General features: G+C 37.9%; 1 protein-coding gene across 1 annotated transcript; it reads right to left on the bottom strand.

Moving 5' to 3' along the window:
- Positions 1 to 453: 453 nt before the first annotated feature.
- slc7a9 (solute carrier family 7 member 9) lies at positions 454 to 13,706 on the bottom strand. Its single transcript, XM_036544064.1, has 14 exons — positions 13,630 to 13,706; positions 9,342 to 9,415; positions 8,895 to 9,020; positions 7,870 to 8,017; positions 7,342 to 7,584; positions 5,801 to 5,926; positions 4,244 to 4,343; positions 2,774 to 2,818; positions 2,462 to 2,585; positions 2,146 to 2,249; positions 1,909 to 2,005; positions 1,603 to 1,752; positions 1,334 to 1,508; positions 454 to 966 (listed from the first exon to the last, which is right to left on the bottom strand). The coding sequence occupies exons 3-14, from the start codon at positions 9,012 to 9,014 to the stop codon at positions 905 to 907; spliced, it is 1,494 nt and encodes a 497-aa protein (XP_036399957.1). The 5' UTR covers positions 9,015 to 9,020; positions 9,342 to 9,415; positions 13,630 to 13,706; the 3' UTR covers positions 454 to 904.
- Positions 13,707 to 15,045: the final 1,339 nt, after the last annotated feature.

Here is a 15,045-nt window from a genome sequence, read left to right on the forward strand (position 1 = left end):
AAACTGCCAAAGAATGAGATTATAAAGCCTGACCATGAAAGCTTGATGCATGACCCAAAAATATTAGACTTGTGCTTATAATGTGCCAGAGTTCATATGTCAGAATTCAACTGAGAGCTCATTCAAACCAAGTTAAGAGCCCACTTTCACATGAACACCACCATACACAATGTACTTCCACGGCCAAGGTTGGAAAACACTGCATTATAACATATGCATCATCATAACAATATTACATCCAAACACTTTTATGTCCACTGACAAAAACACATCTGGAACGTGAATGTTTCACAACTGATTGTTTCCTTGTGCAATACACATTTACACATGGCTGGAAAGATTGAAAAGATTTAAAATGATGCAAGGCTATCATTGTACTAAAAACTACATAAACACAAATAGTACATATATTAGCATGCCATTTAACTGTGAATGTTCTCAAGAATGGTCAGGTTTTCATGTACATATACAACACAAAAAACAGCTTGAAGCTTAAAGGGAACTCCGTTTAGAATTCATCTTAAACATTGGAAGCATATCAGCTGTATAGGACTGTGTGAGTAAGATACATATAATTATGGTCATACATTTCTCTTGATGCCAATATTTTTACTTGGGTTGCTGCAACCACCAGAGCGAGGATGAGCTACCCCATGTGCAAGATGGTTTGCCTGGCACAATCAAGAAGATGGATAGGGAACAAAAGCACGTTTAGTAATAGCAGATTAGCCATCAGCAAATCAGTACATTCCTCTCATTGTCTTTGTATTCAGACAGTTCATTTATAATTGAAATTTCCCTTAAATTATCCTGCCACAACACCATCCTGCTTGCCTTTATTTTCAGCTCCATGTCAGTGTCCATAAAAGTCTCTTCCTCTTTATTCTCTGGTCCTTCTTATTCCTTATTGAACCTTCTCTGGTGGAACTACTTCCATTAGCAGCTGGAGGTGCATTGTTATGGGCCCTGTAAGGGTTAACAGTCAAGTCAGGGAATGGTTCATGTAGCATCATAGGGTGGTCATGCAAGAGGGCTATGTGCTGTGATGATTACACTAAAAGCTGACATGTAATTTAATACCACTTTCCATGTTGTTGCCATTTTTATGCTTAATAAGGATCTCAATTGTTCCTTTCTCTTTTCATGTGAATTGAATGAATGATTGTAGATGAGAAAGGGGACAGTGTCATAAATCGGGACAGTGTTGTTTACTGTCTGTGGTTAGGTGACTGCACATGAAGTCCTCAAAGGTTTGGTAATGCAATACATACTGGTATTGCAAACCGATTATGAGGCAATGCTATACAAGTAGGCTATTGTGTTGGACACTTACGCATGATCTTACGAGTCCAGCTGAGTTTGCAGTGAACGAACGGAAAGTAGAACACCATTCCACTCAAGATGAAGATCGTACAGTAGAGATATTCCAGCTCAGGCTTGTCAATGATGGGAGCCAGGACCAGGTAGCAGGAAACCAAGACTACGAGACCTGCGATAACTATGGGCACCTTCGTGTGACAGGACAACAGCATGTACTTCATCAAGTACTTTTAACAGAAATTTCAACTGTCAATTTAGCAGCTGCTGTAGGATTAACCTTACCTTGACAGGTCTGTTCAGCTCTTTCCTGGTGAATCTCATCACAATAAGTGCTAAAGCTGTGAGTCCATAGAAGGCCCACTGTGCGAAACTGAAGTAGTTAATGAGGGAATTGATGTCTGCAGGAAGGATATAAAAGATGGCCAATATCCCCTAGAAAGACAAGAACAGAGTGGCACAAGCTTTAAACAAGCTTCAGTGGTATACCATCTCATGTTGCATGTTGAACCTTTCTATGTCCATAGTCACATTAGTGGAGACTGACCTAAACAGAACAGCATAATGACGCTTGGAGGATGGAGGACTCACATTAAAAATGAGAGCAGGTGATGGAGTGCATCGCTTCAAACTAATGTAGGACAGGATCTTCACCATGTGACCTTCCCTACCTGCCACATAGGTCAGCCTGAAGAACCAGAAAACAGCTTATACAGCACAGTGTGAGAAGGGCAGGTTATCCTTGTGATGGATGTAATCTAACATAGAATATGTCATTTAATTTCATAGTAAATCCTGGATCTGGAGAATATAAATTTTGGAGCTCACCTGCCAGCAGTGAAACAGCTCCCATTGGCAGCACCAAAGGTGGAGAAAACCACAAACAAAGGGACCAGCCAGGACATGGGGTAAAGGACTCTGTCACCAAAAGTCTGAGAAACATAAAAGGCCCTCAAACCACCTCATTTAACAAATGCATACCACTTATAAGTACAGATATTTATATTTTGAACAATGTTTCAAATCAATAAATACATGTTCACAAGATGGATAGTTATGAAAGTTATTAAAAATACTTTTGCATTATAAATGCATAGACAGGGAATGAATTTCGACTGCTTTATCGGCACAGTAAATGCTTTACCACAGCCACAGCTGGGGACTGCAACACCTCAGTGGGGGTCATCACGGAGAAATAAGCTATGTTTACAAAGACGTAGCAGACAGACACCAGGGGGATCCCAATAATGATGGCTAGGGGCAGGTTTCTGACATTAAGAGAGAGACAACAGCCATTATTCCAACAAGCATAGTTATAGCACATATTATGGAGGACAATTAATACTCTACATACCAATGATTACTTTAAAAACAGAAATGAGCGATAACATCACAAATATTTCTGAAGTATTGCTAAGGTATTACTAACTTAATTCCACCTTCAACCAACACTTACCTGTATGGGTCTTTAAGCTCCTCTGTTATAAAGTTTAGCTGATTCCTAAAAGCCAATTATAAAGAGAACATTATTCGACATAGAACACAAAGTATTAGGGAATATAAAAACATTTTTTTCTAACAGCTTATTCCAAAAAGAACCACTCAGAAACTTTCACTCTTGTTGGTTGTGTGCTAGGCACCTACTAAAGTTCTTAACTGATTATAACAAAATTATTTTTTTTGTATAGCAATCTCATCATTTCTATTTTTCTGTGTAACACTATCTGGCTGTCTTTTGGAATATCTTTTTTTAAAAAAATATATGTCATTAAAATGCTGATATAATTCTCACCTCAGACATTTCAATTTGTTTTCCTTAAACCAGTCTCACTTATTTCACAGCCATCTCAATTTGTTCCCCTCATATCCTCAGTTTCACAGGCTTCTCATTTATTGTTTTCTCATTTGTTTCTTCATATAGTGCTCTGATATGAATTTTAGAAGAACTTGGATACAGAAGATCTTTGTAGGATTCACAATTCATTCATAAGAGATCTGATTTTCTTCTGCAAAAGAAATAATATTACCCTGAGGAAAAAAATCCTCTTTGGGAGGCTTTAAATGGGCTTGCGCCTGCCTAATTACAAGATCTCCTAATCCCTTACAACCCTCTAAATTATTTCAGTCACAAGGAACTGACTTTCTGGTTGTTCCAAAAATAGTAAAATCTAAATCTGGTGGTAGTGCTTTTTCCACACAGAGTTCCTCTCTTATGGAAATGCCTACCATAGTTTTCTAGGAATCAGACACAAATAAATGGTTTAAATTCAGATTGAAAACTCCTCTTTATACTCGGTCTTATAGTTAAACTGAGTGCTGAGAAGGAGAGATCTTGTAGCAACCAAAAATTTCTGGTGCCAAAATTGTCCCAACCAACGGTTCATTTCCAATTGGAACGTCTTGTGTTTTTGGTAAGCTGCGGATCTGAATGGAGTGGGATAGTCTCAGATGGTTTTCATGCCCATGGGCACTATTCTTACTGCTCACTTCCATTTGTATGATTCAATAGTTGATCTTTCTGGAGACTACAGCTTGAAACTCATAGCCTGCATGAGCCCATGATTCCCTGCCTCTATAAGCAACCTGAATTAACTGATGGATGTTTTATGCCATTCCTCTGTTTTCTGGGACCACCATTGTGTGGCCACATTATTACTGCACAACTAATGAGATTGTAAGTCAGGTCTGTGATTTGGACTGTAAATCTACTGATTGGACAGGTAGAAATTGCGAAGAGACAAGAAAGGTGTCACACCAAGCTGGGAAATTGTATGACAGCAGGGGCAGTGTAGAGGACGACTGACCCTCTGTCAATTATTTCTTTACTACCAGTATAAAAACCCCAAACCTTGAAACATAAATAAAACTACAGATATGACACCAAAGCTGTGACAGTATAACCTTAAAGAATGAAACGTTTACTTACCACCCATCATATGCCCAAAGACCATTATAAAATGCCAGTCCAATCGCTCCGAAAGAAGTGGATGCTCCCTCAAATGTATTTGTAAGGTTTTGTGTGTTTCCTGCAGGCAAACGTAATAATTCTAAAACAGGCAGGCTCTATACTAGTGAAGTATCCTAGTGACTTTGCAGATCTTTTTGCTAAAAAAGTTAGCATTACCTTAGATGACTTTTTGGGTAAAACTAAGAGGCATGAACTTTTTTCTTCTGTTTTCCATAGACTGGTATGGATTATTCAGATAATTAAGATGAACAGTCCATACCAGTCAATGACTAATTCATTCTCTATTAATGGTATTGTGTGTCCTTTTTCCATAAGTCATAAAACTGTGCAATATTTTCAACACACCATTTTACCATGTAGACAGATTTACATTTCATTCTCTGTGCTCAGTTATGTTGCCTATGTAAGGGTCAGATCATTTGTGCAGATGTGCTACAGTTCAGATGTAAAATGCATAGAAATGAACAGATTTTCTGAATGGAGCTTGTTAACAAGCTGTTGTTACACTTCACTCATGTATGTGTCACATTGTGTTACATTGATTTTTACTAAACTGAAATCTATATGACTATTTACATTCTCTTCTTTGACAAAGAAAAAGGACCTACACCACAAAAACAGAATAACCTGCCTTTGATTGGATTACCCAGCAAGTTGACATGCCTGTTAATCAAACTATGTGACAGCAGTGATCATTTAGGATTTCTTCTCTTCTACGTGAAGCTTATGAACAACTTTTGCTTTGATGGTATTTAGACCATCTATGATAAGTTTCAAAACAAGTAAACGCTAAATTAAGAAATGGGTCATTCCATGCCAACTCCCCTAGGACCTCCAAGTTCATGTCATGGATTTTCTTGAAAGAATTCATGTGAAAACTTGCAAATTTCCTGAACCCAATGAAAAACAGGCTCAATAGGTATCACACAGAGATAGACAACCTTTAAGTCAACAAAGTACAAATATCTACCTATGAAATAAAACCACTGAATACAATATTACAGTCAGTGAAAAGTATGAAAAATTAGCTATTTTCAAAAAGTTATTAAATGATGAAATCATGGAGTAATATAATATCTTAAAATCTTTTTTATATATCTGCAATGAATATTAACACTTTCCCATAAAACAGTTTCAAGGAAATTGAAATAATCCTTCTTGGGAAAATATAGAGTCAAAATATCTTAAAAAGTGAGGTGAGGCTTATAATACACATACAAAGAATCAGAAAAATTATGAAATTTAGCTCCAAGGGCCAAACTTCAAAAATTCATAACTAAAAAAGTATTTGGAGTAGACCTATAGGATTTTGCAAGGTCCCATGAATTTAATAGAAGTTTTTACATGAATTATTTCAAGAAAATCCGTGACATGAACTGGGAAAAGTTCTGCATTCTGGGTGAGTTGGCATGGAATGACCCAAATACATTTTGAAGTGGCGATAATGGCCACTATGCATCTGACACCACCTTCTGTCAGGGGCAGTCAGTTTTCTTGTACTTCAGATGAGTGTACCTTGTGCCACCATAATTATTCCAGCCACCACAATGACGATGATGATGAAGAGCTTCGCTGCAGTGAACAAGTTCTGCACATAGCTTGCCAGCTTCACGCTCACACAATTCACCAGCACAATCAGCACTAAGAGAGATGGGACACAAGATCATAAGGATGTCCACAAATCAGAGGCTGAAACAGATTTTTATTATAGGGAATTTGTTTAGTAAAATCCTCAGTTTAGGGATCCAGACATGTATATATACATATATATATATATATATATATATATATATATATATATATATATATATATATATATATATATTTGTAGATGAGCATGCTCTGTTCTAGTAATATCTCCTCCAAACAGTCAACACTTAGAGGTCATACTGCTGTAAATACTTCTCTACTTTTGGAGGCTGGCATTATTTACATAATGACTATAATTAGGGTTGGCATTTCTTAGTTATAACAGAAAACACAAAAATATGATGTCTTCTTTGTTTTGTTAACTATAAAGATTACATCAACAACATTTTACACAGCATTTCATACTTGCACTGTTCTGAATTTCCAAAATGTGCACGACTGTGTTCATTATTGATGGTTCTGCAGAAGCTTTGCAGAAATGTCACTCTTCCAGTTGCAGAGTTTGGAAAGTACATTGCATTGCACATTTCTTCCACGAAATGCTGTCATTTTTTGTAAGTGAAGCCATGACTGGTGCAGTGGGACAGTGTATTCAAGCTCAAGAAATTGCATGAGCATGAACCCAGAAAACCCTCTAACATATTTGCAGAGAGCTTGTCATTTGCTACTATTTTAGCAATTAAATTTGATATGGCCTCATCGTGATGACTGTCACACTGCCAAGGTGTCATTGTGAAGTCGTGATGCTCGTTAGCTAGGATCTTGCATTTGACATTTGTGATGCTGGATGTTTAGTTTTTAGGTGGCTTATCAAACCTATGATGTGAGAATTTGATAGCCTACAATGTGCACACGATCTTCACTGATGTTTTTAGAAAAATTTTTGCACAGTTCAATGCGAGCTAGCTAACCTTTTTTACCAATATTACTGCATCCAAACTTGGGGATATCTCTGAAAGTAGTCATATGATAGTTGTAAAAGGAAAATTGTCTTAAATCTTACTGATACTCATATGTTCGGACTAGTTGACACCACTACTGTCTACGTTCATTTTTTCTTCAGTACATTTCTGATGTGTACACAAGCCAGCTGTGATCAACTTGCAATTGTGAGTTTACCTTATTAGACTACATTGAAAAATAAACATTTGTTAGCCAGTTTGGTTAGCTTTGGTGTTAATTTTCTTTGCATAATTTGCCAAATTTGGACAATTACATTCATATATTTCTTGTTCAGAAAATTAACCCTTTGAAATAAATATATATTTTTAAATTAATAACTAAAATGAGTAATTATTAATAGGAGCAGAAATTGACACCCTCCATGAAATAAATAAATAAATAAAAAACACAGTTACAAGCCCTAATTGTAGCACATCTTATTTATCCTTCAAGTTCTCACTTACAAATGGATGCTGCAGCCAGACACTTCATAACAACCATTGGAGGGGTGCACCCTGGGTAGAATGGTGTAGCAGCATACTCAGCGAAACTGAGGGCGATGATGGCAAATGAGGAAGGCTTGAGGACCATGATGGTAGTCCAAGAATACAGATAGGCCATGACTGACCCATAGGCCTCCATCAGATATGGGTATTCCCCTCCAGACTTGGTAATCATTGTGCCGAGCTCTGCATAGCACAGTGCCCCTAAACACAAACACATAAATATACCAACCAACTCATAATTGCAGAATTTTAAAGAAAAAGAACAAAAACACAACAAACTAATCACTCTGAAAGCAGTCTGGACACCTCTGGTTGATCTTGCCAATGGTCTTGAAAACCATGAACTCCTTGTTTATTGTGTGCAGAGGGTGATAGGTTCAATTTCTGGTATTTTAACCATTGCTGAGACCTCAATATTATGGTGTGCCAGATGTAGCAAGTTGTCTGTGTGGGTTGTGTCAGTGCTCCCCAATCACTTGCACTTACCTAGTGTGGCCAAGACCCCACAGGCTGCCCACACACAAAGACAAGGCCCCACAGCCCCTGTGCCGGCCAACACTGCCTTCGGAGAAATGAAGATCCCAGATCCAATCATTGTCCCCACAATCAGACAGATCCCACTGATCAGTCCCACCTATCACACACAGAGCAGTTGTTAAAGGTTATTAAAGTTCCTGGTACCCTTCCATTCTTGCAACCTAAACATAAATCACAAACATTCACTGAGACTGTGAGTAATTTATGAAAACCCATGGAAACCTTGAAAGGCACTGTTGTCATACAGCTCTCTGCAAAATAACTATTAAGTAAGAGCAGGTGTCAGCAGTAATACCTCCCTGACAGCGGTATTCAGAATGCAATTTGAACAAAGTTGGTTATCTTGTTACACATTAGCTGCAGCGTCCTACAAATTAACCTATTTACAACAGGCAGACTTGCAGTCATAAACCTTCAGTCTACATTCCGATAAACAACTCAGTATTTTCCTGCCTATACTTCTGATGTAACTTATAAACTCAAAGACTGTGCACACTATATAATGTTATCCAGTATCACTTAGATACAGTTTCTGCTATCTTTTTCAATTGTCAGTTTATATCATTTATTTTTAGTACACTAAAAGAAGCCCAACCCATATCTATTTCTTACCATAAAAACAGTTTAGCCCTACAGGTTTTTAAAAAACAGCCAACAGAGATTTGAAGAGGGGAAATTTTGAATTCTGAGACACAGCATAAGAAGCTGTATTAATTCAATGTGACAGGTACAGAATAGAGATACTTTAAGAAAATGTTTGAGAAAGAACTCCAGCTCTTCCTTGCAGTAGACAGAGGCCTAGACTACTCTGACTGTGAGAACGGAGGTTTGAACATCCATTGAGTTATTCTCTCATTCACATACACATTCACATTCATATCTTCACAAGTGCAGACACACATGCACACACACATTTACATACACACTTGCCCACATGTACTCAAACACACACCGGCACAGTTTCAGAAACTCACATCCTTCTGGAGCACAGTGGCCCTCACTTCCTCCTCTGTGTGCTGGGAAGGGGAGGCCACACTGGAAGCCACAGTGCCATTCAGTGTCTCCTTCCTTTTGCTGATGCTGTCCTTCTCCATCTCACTCTTTTTCCCATAAATATCACAATGGATAAGTGGGCAGGATTATGACATTACTCTGCATTGCACAACCTGGGAATTCAGGTCACTGCTAACTAATCTCATGGATTTAAATTCTGGGTGAAGTACTTATAATAATAAATAAATATAGTAAATATACTAATAAAATATCATATATCTTTCACTTAAATATATTGGAATTGACATTTTCTCTCAATATTTAAGATGAAACAATCCTGATCACCATTAAAGCGTTTTAAATGGAATCAAAATGACAAATTGCAAGCGGTTCAGTATACACACAAACTCTCTATGTATTTCACTCACAGTTCTTTCGCTGCAGGTCTAATACAGGTTTCGTCCAGGTAAATTTGACTCTGCTGACTGTCCCAAGACAGAACCTGGAAACACATATGTATTTGGAAAGTGAGTTTACACAAGCAGTATCAGTCATTTTCTTAAACTTCTGAGTTGCCATGTGAGGAAATTGTTGCCATGTTTTCAAAATGAGTATACATTTGTTTGTTTGTGAAATGAAATACCTCTTCACTGACATTCCACATTTGTCCTTGTATTTGTAGAACAGGATATGACATCAGTATCAGAAAAATAACATAATATAACAATAATCTCAATTTTGAAGTGGAAAAGTTATTTTTCCGATTTTGAAGTTCAATCATCAAAATATCAAAATATATTGCTCGTCTGGGTAGATTAATGGACACATCACCATCCAGGCCAACATCATGGGATATCACTCACTGGCAGTCTAAAGCCACACTGCACATCCAGTTAGATTTTCCTAATGTAAATACACAAATCCAGGCTCAGTACATTAAAAACATCATAAGAACAAATAAAATCAAAACAAATCAAAACACAGCCATATTGCAAGTCCTCGCTGCATCACTTACAGTACATAGAGTGCTGTTCATAGATTATATAAAGCCGGACACATAACAAATTCACTCACCACCCCAGTTAATTTCAATGGGAAACTAAAATTACACACACACACCTGATTTAGTACCTCTGTATACATTCCTTCTTGCTCTGGTGCATTCGTGTTTACAGAAACCACGGCAGAGATCTACCGCCTTACACCGTAATTTACTCCATGAGTCGAGCTGTTCTGCCTAATGATGAGCATTACTGATAAGGGGACCATTCCAGTGCTCTTAGAATCAGGTCCCATTAGAGCAGAGGGAGGGGAACCACCTCAGCGGTGGAGACACACTGTCTTGCACAATACCTCTTTGAGCGGGACATCTGACACCCTGTTCAGAGAGAATGTAGTGGCTGACAGAGGGGGAATGTGGACCAGCTAGAATGGATGGTCACAGGTTCACTCAGGCTGGACACGAGACAACACTGGCCATTCAGTGGAGTGACTGGGGCACTCAAGGCCACTGCACAGAAGGTCAGGATTTGGTGCTACACTACTGATGTTTATACTTCAAAGATCAACGCTCCAAACTAAAGCAAGTACAATATGCTAAAAGTACATCAGGTACTCAGACAAAAAAGCTGAGAACACTCTAGGGACCCTGTTAACAGGGCACAAAATTACAGCACAATTTTTGGAAGACCGGGGGGGCTGGCCACATGTATCCTAGAAAATGATGAGACATAATATCTGATGAATTCATTACAGATTTTGGACCATTTTGTTGGATCTATTAGCACCACAGGGTACACATGGTTATTTAACATGGCTTTGCATTTCTGGACATAATTCTACCATGCAGAGTAATAATGGGACTAAATGACTCCCACGGCATGACTAGCCATACAATAACAGATCCACCACAATGTTTACACTGTTTTGTTTATGTGGAAAAAAGGTTCTGCAGGGTGTTGCTGCAGATAAGACATAATTAAGGTTAAAAGGTTCTGTCTTGAATGGTAGGATGCCTCTGTGCCATGAGTCAATGTCAACCATCTTTATAATGTTTAACATTCATATTTCAAACAACATAGCCAGTCATCCAACAATGAAGACAGCCATTTGTGATAATCATCATCATAACATTTAAAATGTAGTGGGCTGTATGACTTGCAGTGAGAAAAATATCCATTGGAAGTGTGCAAGTGTATTGGAGGATTGCATTTATCTCACCACAGCACTCCTGCCAAAGTGCAGATATGATTGTTGTGAGATGAGCCTTGTATAATACTTGGTGGTTCTGAAATAGGGTTCCATAAAGGAGGAAAAGCACTTAAAAAGATGTAATGCATCCCTGGACTGATACACAAAGTTTCATCATTTATAGACTATGACAGCATCATGACTTAAAAACTTCACTGTCAAATAATATTGTCATTCCCCTCTGTGACATTTCTGTAAGTCATAGTCATAGTACAAGTGTACCTTCATAACACATTGCTAAATCATAACAAAGACAAGATAACTCCAAACAAATATTCCAGGGTACAAAACCGGCAAGTGACATTACATGTGCTGGTACTTTTCTGTAATTCAGTAGAAATAATTAGGCCAAATTAGTCAACAATTAGAAACAATTGTTTAACGGAGGTATACATTTACATTTATTTATTTAGCAGATGCTTTTATCCAAAGCGACTTACAAAAGTGCATACAGCAAGTATAGCGACAGTACGGGGACATGATGTGCACAGTATACCTGTATTCATGGGCGTAAATTACGGGGGTGGGGGGGTGGGGGGTGGTAACCCCCCCAATAATCAAAACCTGGCCAATACAACCCCCCCAAATAATCATATTCATGGAGACCTCAACCCCCCCAATGTTCAATCCAAAGTTACACCCTTGCCTCTATTGTGTCATTACAGAACTTTACGTACGTTAGACTGCATCCATTTTGTGAAATACTTTAAATTTCACAAATTTAAATTTGGTTTAAATGTATTGTAAAATATTACAATATCATTAACTGCAGTACTACTGCACAAACTAGCCATCCCTTCAACTGAAAAGCTTGGAACGGGAAAAAGTCCACCTCTCCTAGAAAATAAACCAGTATCACGTGTAACGCTCCTTTGTTGTGAACTGTTTGGGGGTAAAAATGCATGTTAATGATTAGATATTTCTGTTGACATGCGTGCTCGTTACTGACAGTCGATGAATCACTAATTACATCGCTACTATCTGGATAATTAAAATGAGATTTAAAAAATGCCGTCTTTAAATGTCGTCCCACTTGTACCTGTCTTGTGAACAACCTGTGATGCCTGGATATGTCAACATTAGGCTACCAAAGTAGCTAGGTAACCTGTCAACTCATATAACTCATATAGCTAGTTAGTGGCGCAGCTAAATTAGCTCGGTTACCTATTTTTATACAAATTTTGATTTGCGATGTAAATGTACCGCTTCTGGTTGGAAGGGTTGGCAGTCCATTTCCTGGTCCTGTTGCTCCATTGTATTCTGTTCTGAAGGAATGACCTCCAGCAGCTCTGAGGGGAGCTCTCTGCTTTGCGGTCACTCGCATAATCTCCCTGGTTTGTAGTCCAGTAACAGAGAGCATTTCCAGGGTCGTGTGAACTTTAAATGTGTAGTAGTCTTAACTGGCAATTATAAAACCCTGAAACGATAACGTAGGTAACTAACAGACCCAATCAGGTGACAGGTAAATCTCTGGTTGGGAAACTACAGAGAATCAACTCCTAAAATATTCTTAACATGTTTCCACTACTCATAAAATAACATGCTACACAATAACACGCTGTACCTAGTGTAGCATGCACGCAGATTTTCTTTTATCTGTCGTTCAAGTTTTTGACAGTAGGCCTACATTAAATCTTTTTTATTCGCAATGGGTAATATTTCTGTCTGTGCGGCATATTTTTGTGCGTCAGGATGCTTGTACTGATGTAGGCTACTGATATGAACGAAGCCGTCGTTGCTTAATATACAAATTGGGAATATGCATATTCTCACAAACACTTATACAGTTCCCCATTTTCTTATGCATACCTTCCTATAGCGACCTGCACCAAACCCCTGTATCAAAAAATGCAACCTACTCTATTGTAATGTAATAAAAATAGACATTTCCACATAGTTGTTAAAAAGTATTGAGACACATTATTGATTGATATTTTAATATCATTGTAATTAGGCTACATAAATTGGTCCTGGTTGTTTCTGGTCGGCTGTATGTGATTTCCGTTACACTTATTGTTGTCCTCTCCGAAGTAAAACATCTCTGACCTATCGTTTTCGTCGCTTAAATGTCAAGCGATAATTAGCTATATTGAAGTAATAACTTCTCGCTAGCTGTAAAAACAAAAAACGGAGACGGCAAAATCTGCGGAATAAAACAACGTTGTAACCACGTGCAGTAACCCTGAAAGTTAGTCTTGAGAAGTTTATCGGCATTGAAGAAGATGTCAACATTAATTGTTTAAAGGCGATAGAAATCCTAGAACGCTCATGATGAAGTAGTCTACTATGCTATCCTCTCAAAATCTATGGGAGAGCCCACACAGATTTCGGTAAGCAAATATTTCACACACCGAGGAACGTATTTAAAGTTCAAGCGACAAAACAACGACCATTTTAGATTTACAGTAATGTTCTACTGGAGGAATATGTAGACATCGAAAAGTTCAAAGTTAACTGCTCACTTACCAGAGGGTTTGGTTTGATGAGAAAGGACACGCAGTTGACTGTTGTCTCGTGACTGTTCGTTCGTATGAACCACTGACTCGCTCGCTATGCTAAATCGAGGGAACCACCACAGGCGCATTTATTCTTCTCTGCTTTACTGGAGGTTGGCCGCGGTAATCATTAATCGGCTTTGCGGAAGTAAGTTAGGAAATGTACAATAATGTTCTTGACCATGGTTTGTCCATTTACCATGGAGAATATGTGTGGCTTTCATAAATCACAATACATAATCACCAAGATATTATTTTGAATGAACGTGACAATATTTGTAGTCTTAAATGTCAGTCCATTTCAGTTAGGCTACTGGTTTAATTTTATACTGTAATTTGAATTGATGAGGAATTATTCAAACTGTGCTTGGTTACAATATCCGTGTTAGTTAATGACCGATAATAACCATCATTAGATCATAATGTTTAATCATTTTAAACATGCAATAAATAACGTAAAAACCATACCCGTTTCACCTGATCATCATCGTGCTGTTGGCATATGCTAATCACATATAGTGAGGACTTTAGTGGTTTGTGTCCACACGTCTTGGGAGAACAGGTTGGCGTGCGAATTTCACTCGGCACCACTTCCGTGTCCCTCAAATACAGACTAAACATTGCTTTGTTACAGTCCTGCCTGGAGTCTTTCAAGGTTACGAAACATTACAAACTACAACGTTTGACACAACATTTCAACATTTTCAATATCAATTTTCCATTTTTAAACACTCAAAAACAAAGTCAACGATTGATCGATAATAACGATTCCAAAGACCAAATAAATGCTTGTTGTGGGTAGGTAAGTTTGTATTTGTATTTCCGAAGTTAACATTTAGGCTAACCTTAAATTTACCAGGCCTGGTCAATTGAGATCCATCCTCTTTTGCAATTCGACCTTGGGGACGGAATTATTTGTTCAGTTAATTGAGGGGATTATTAGATGGCCAGATTTAAAGAGCCCAATTGGGAATTTATCCAGGACACCAGGGAAGCCCCTACTCTTTGCAATAAGTACCATGGGTTCTTCAACGCCCACGGAGATTCAGGACCCTGGTTTAATGTTTCAACTGAAAGATGCCTTCTCCTACGGTACAGTGTCCCCGTCATTGGCCCATCTACACTGATATGTTGGGTTTTATTAAAAGCTAAACATTAGTCCTAATTTCTCAAAGGAAAGGATGCTAGCATGTTAAGAGATCTAAGAGATAACATTATTCCATTAACGTGACAATGTAAATATATGCTTTATTCATTGGTTAAACCTTTCCAAACCAAAAGTCCATTCCATGCCACGAACAAGAACAAAATACATTACTATTACCATGTTTTTCAAATTTAACTTTCCATGCACTTTAAAATAAAATCAAAATAAAACACTTTTAGC

This window comes from Megalops cyprinoides, chromosome 13, assembly GCF_013368585.1.
Source record: "Megalops cyprinoides isolate fMegCyp1 chromosome 13, fMegCyp1.pri, whole genome shotgun sequence".
In the NCBI taxonomy this organism is placed as follows: domain Eukaryota; kingdom Metazoa; phylum Chordata; class Actinopteri; order Elopiformes; family Megalopidae; genus Megalops; species Megalops cyprinoides.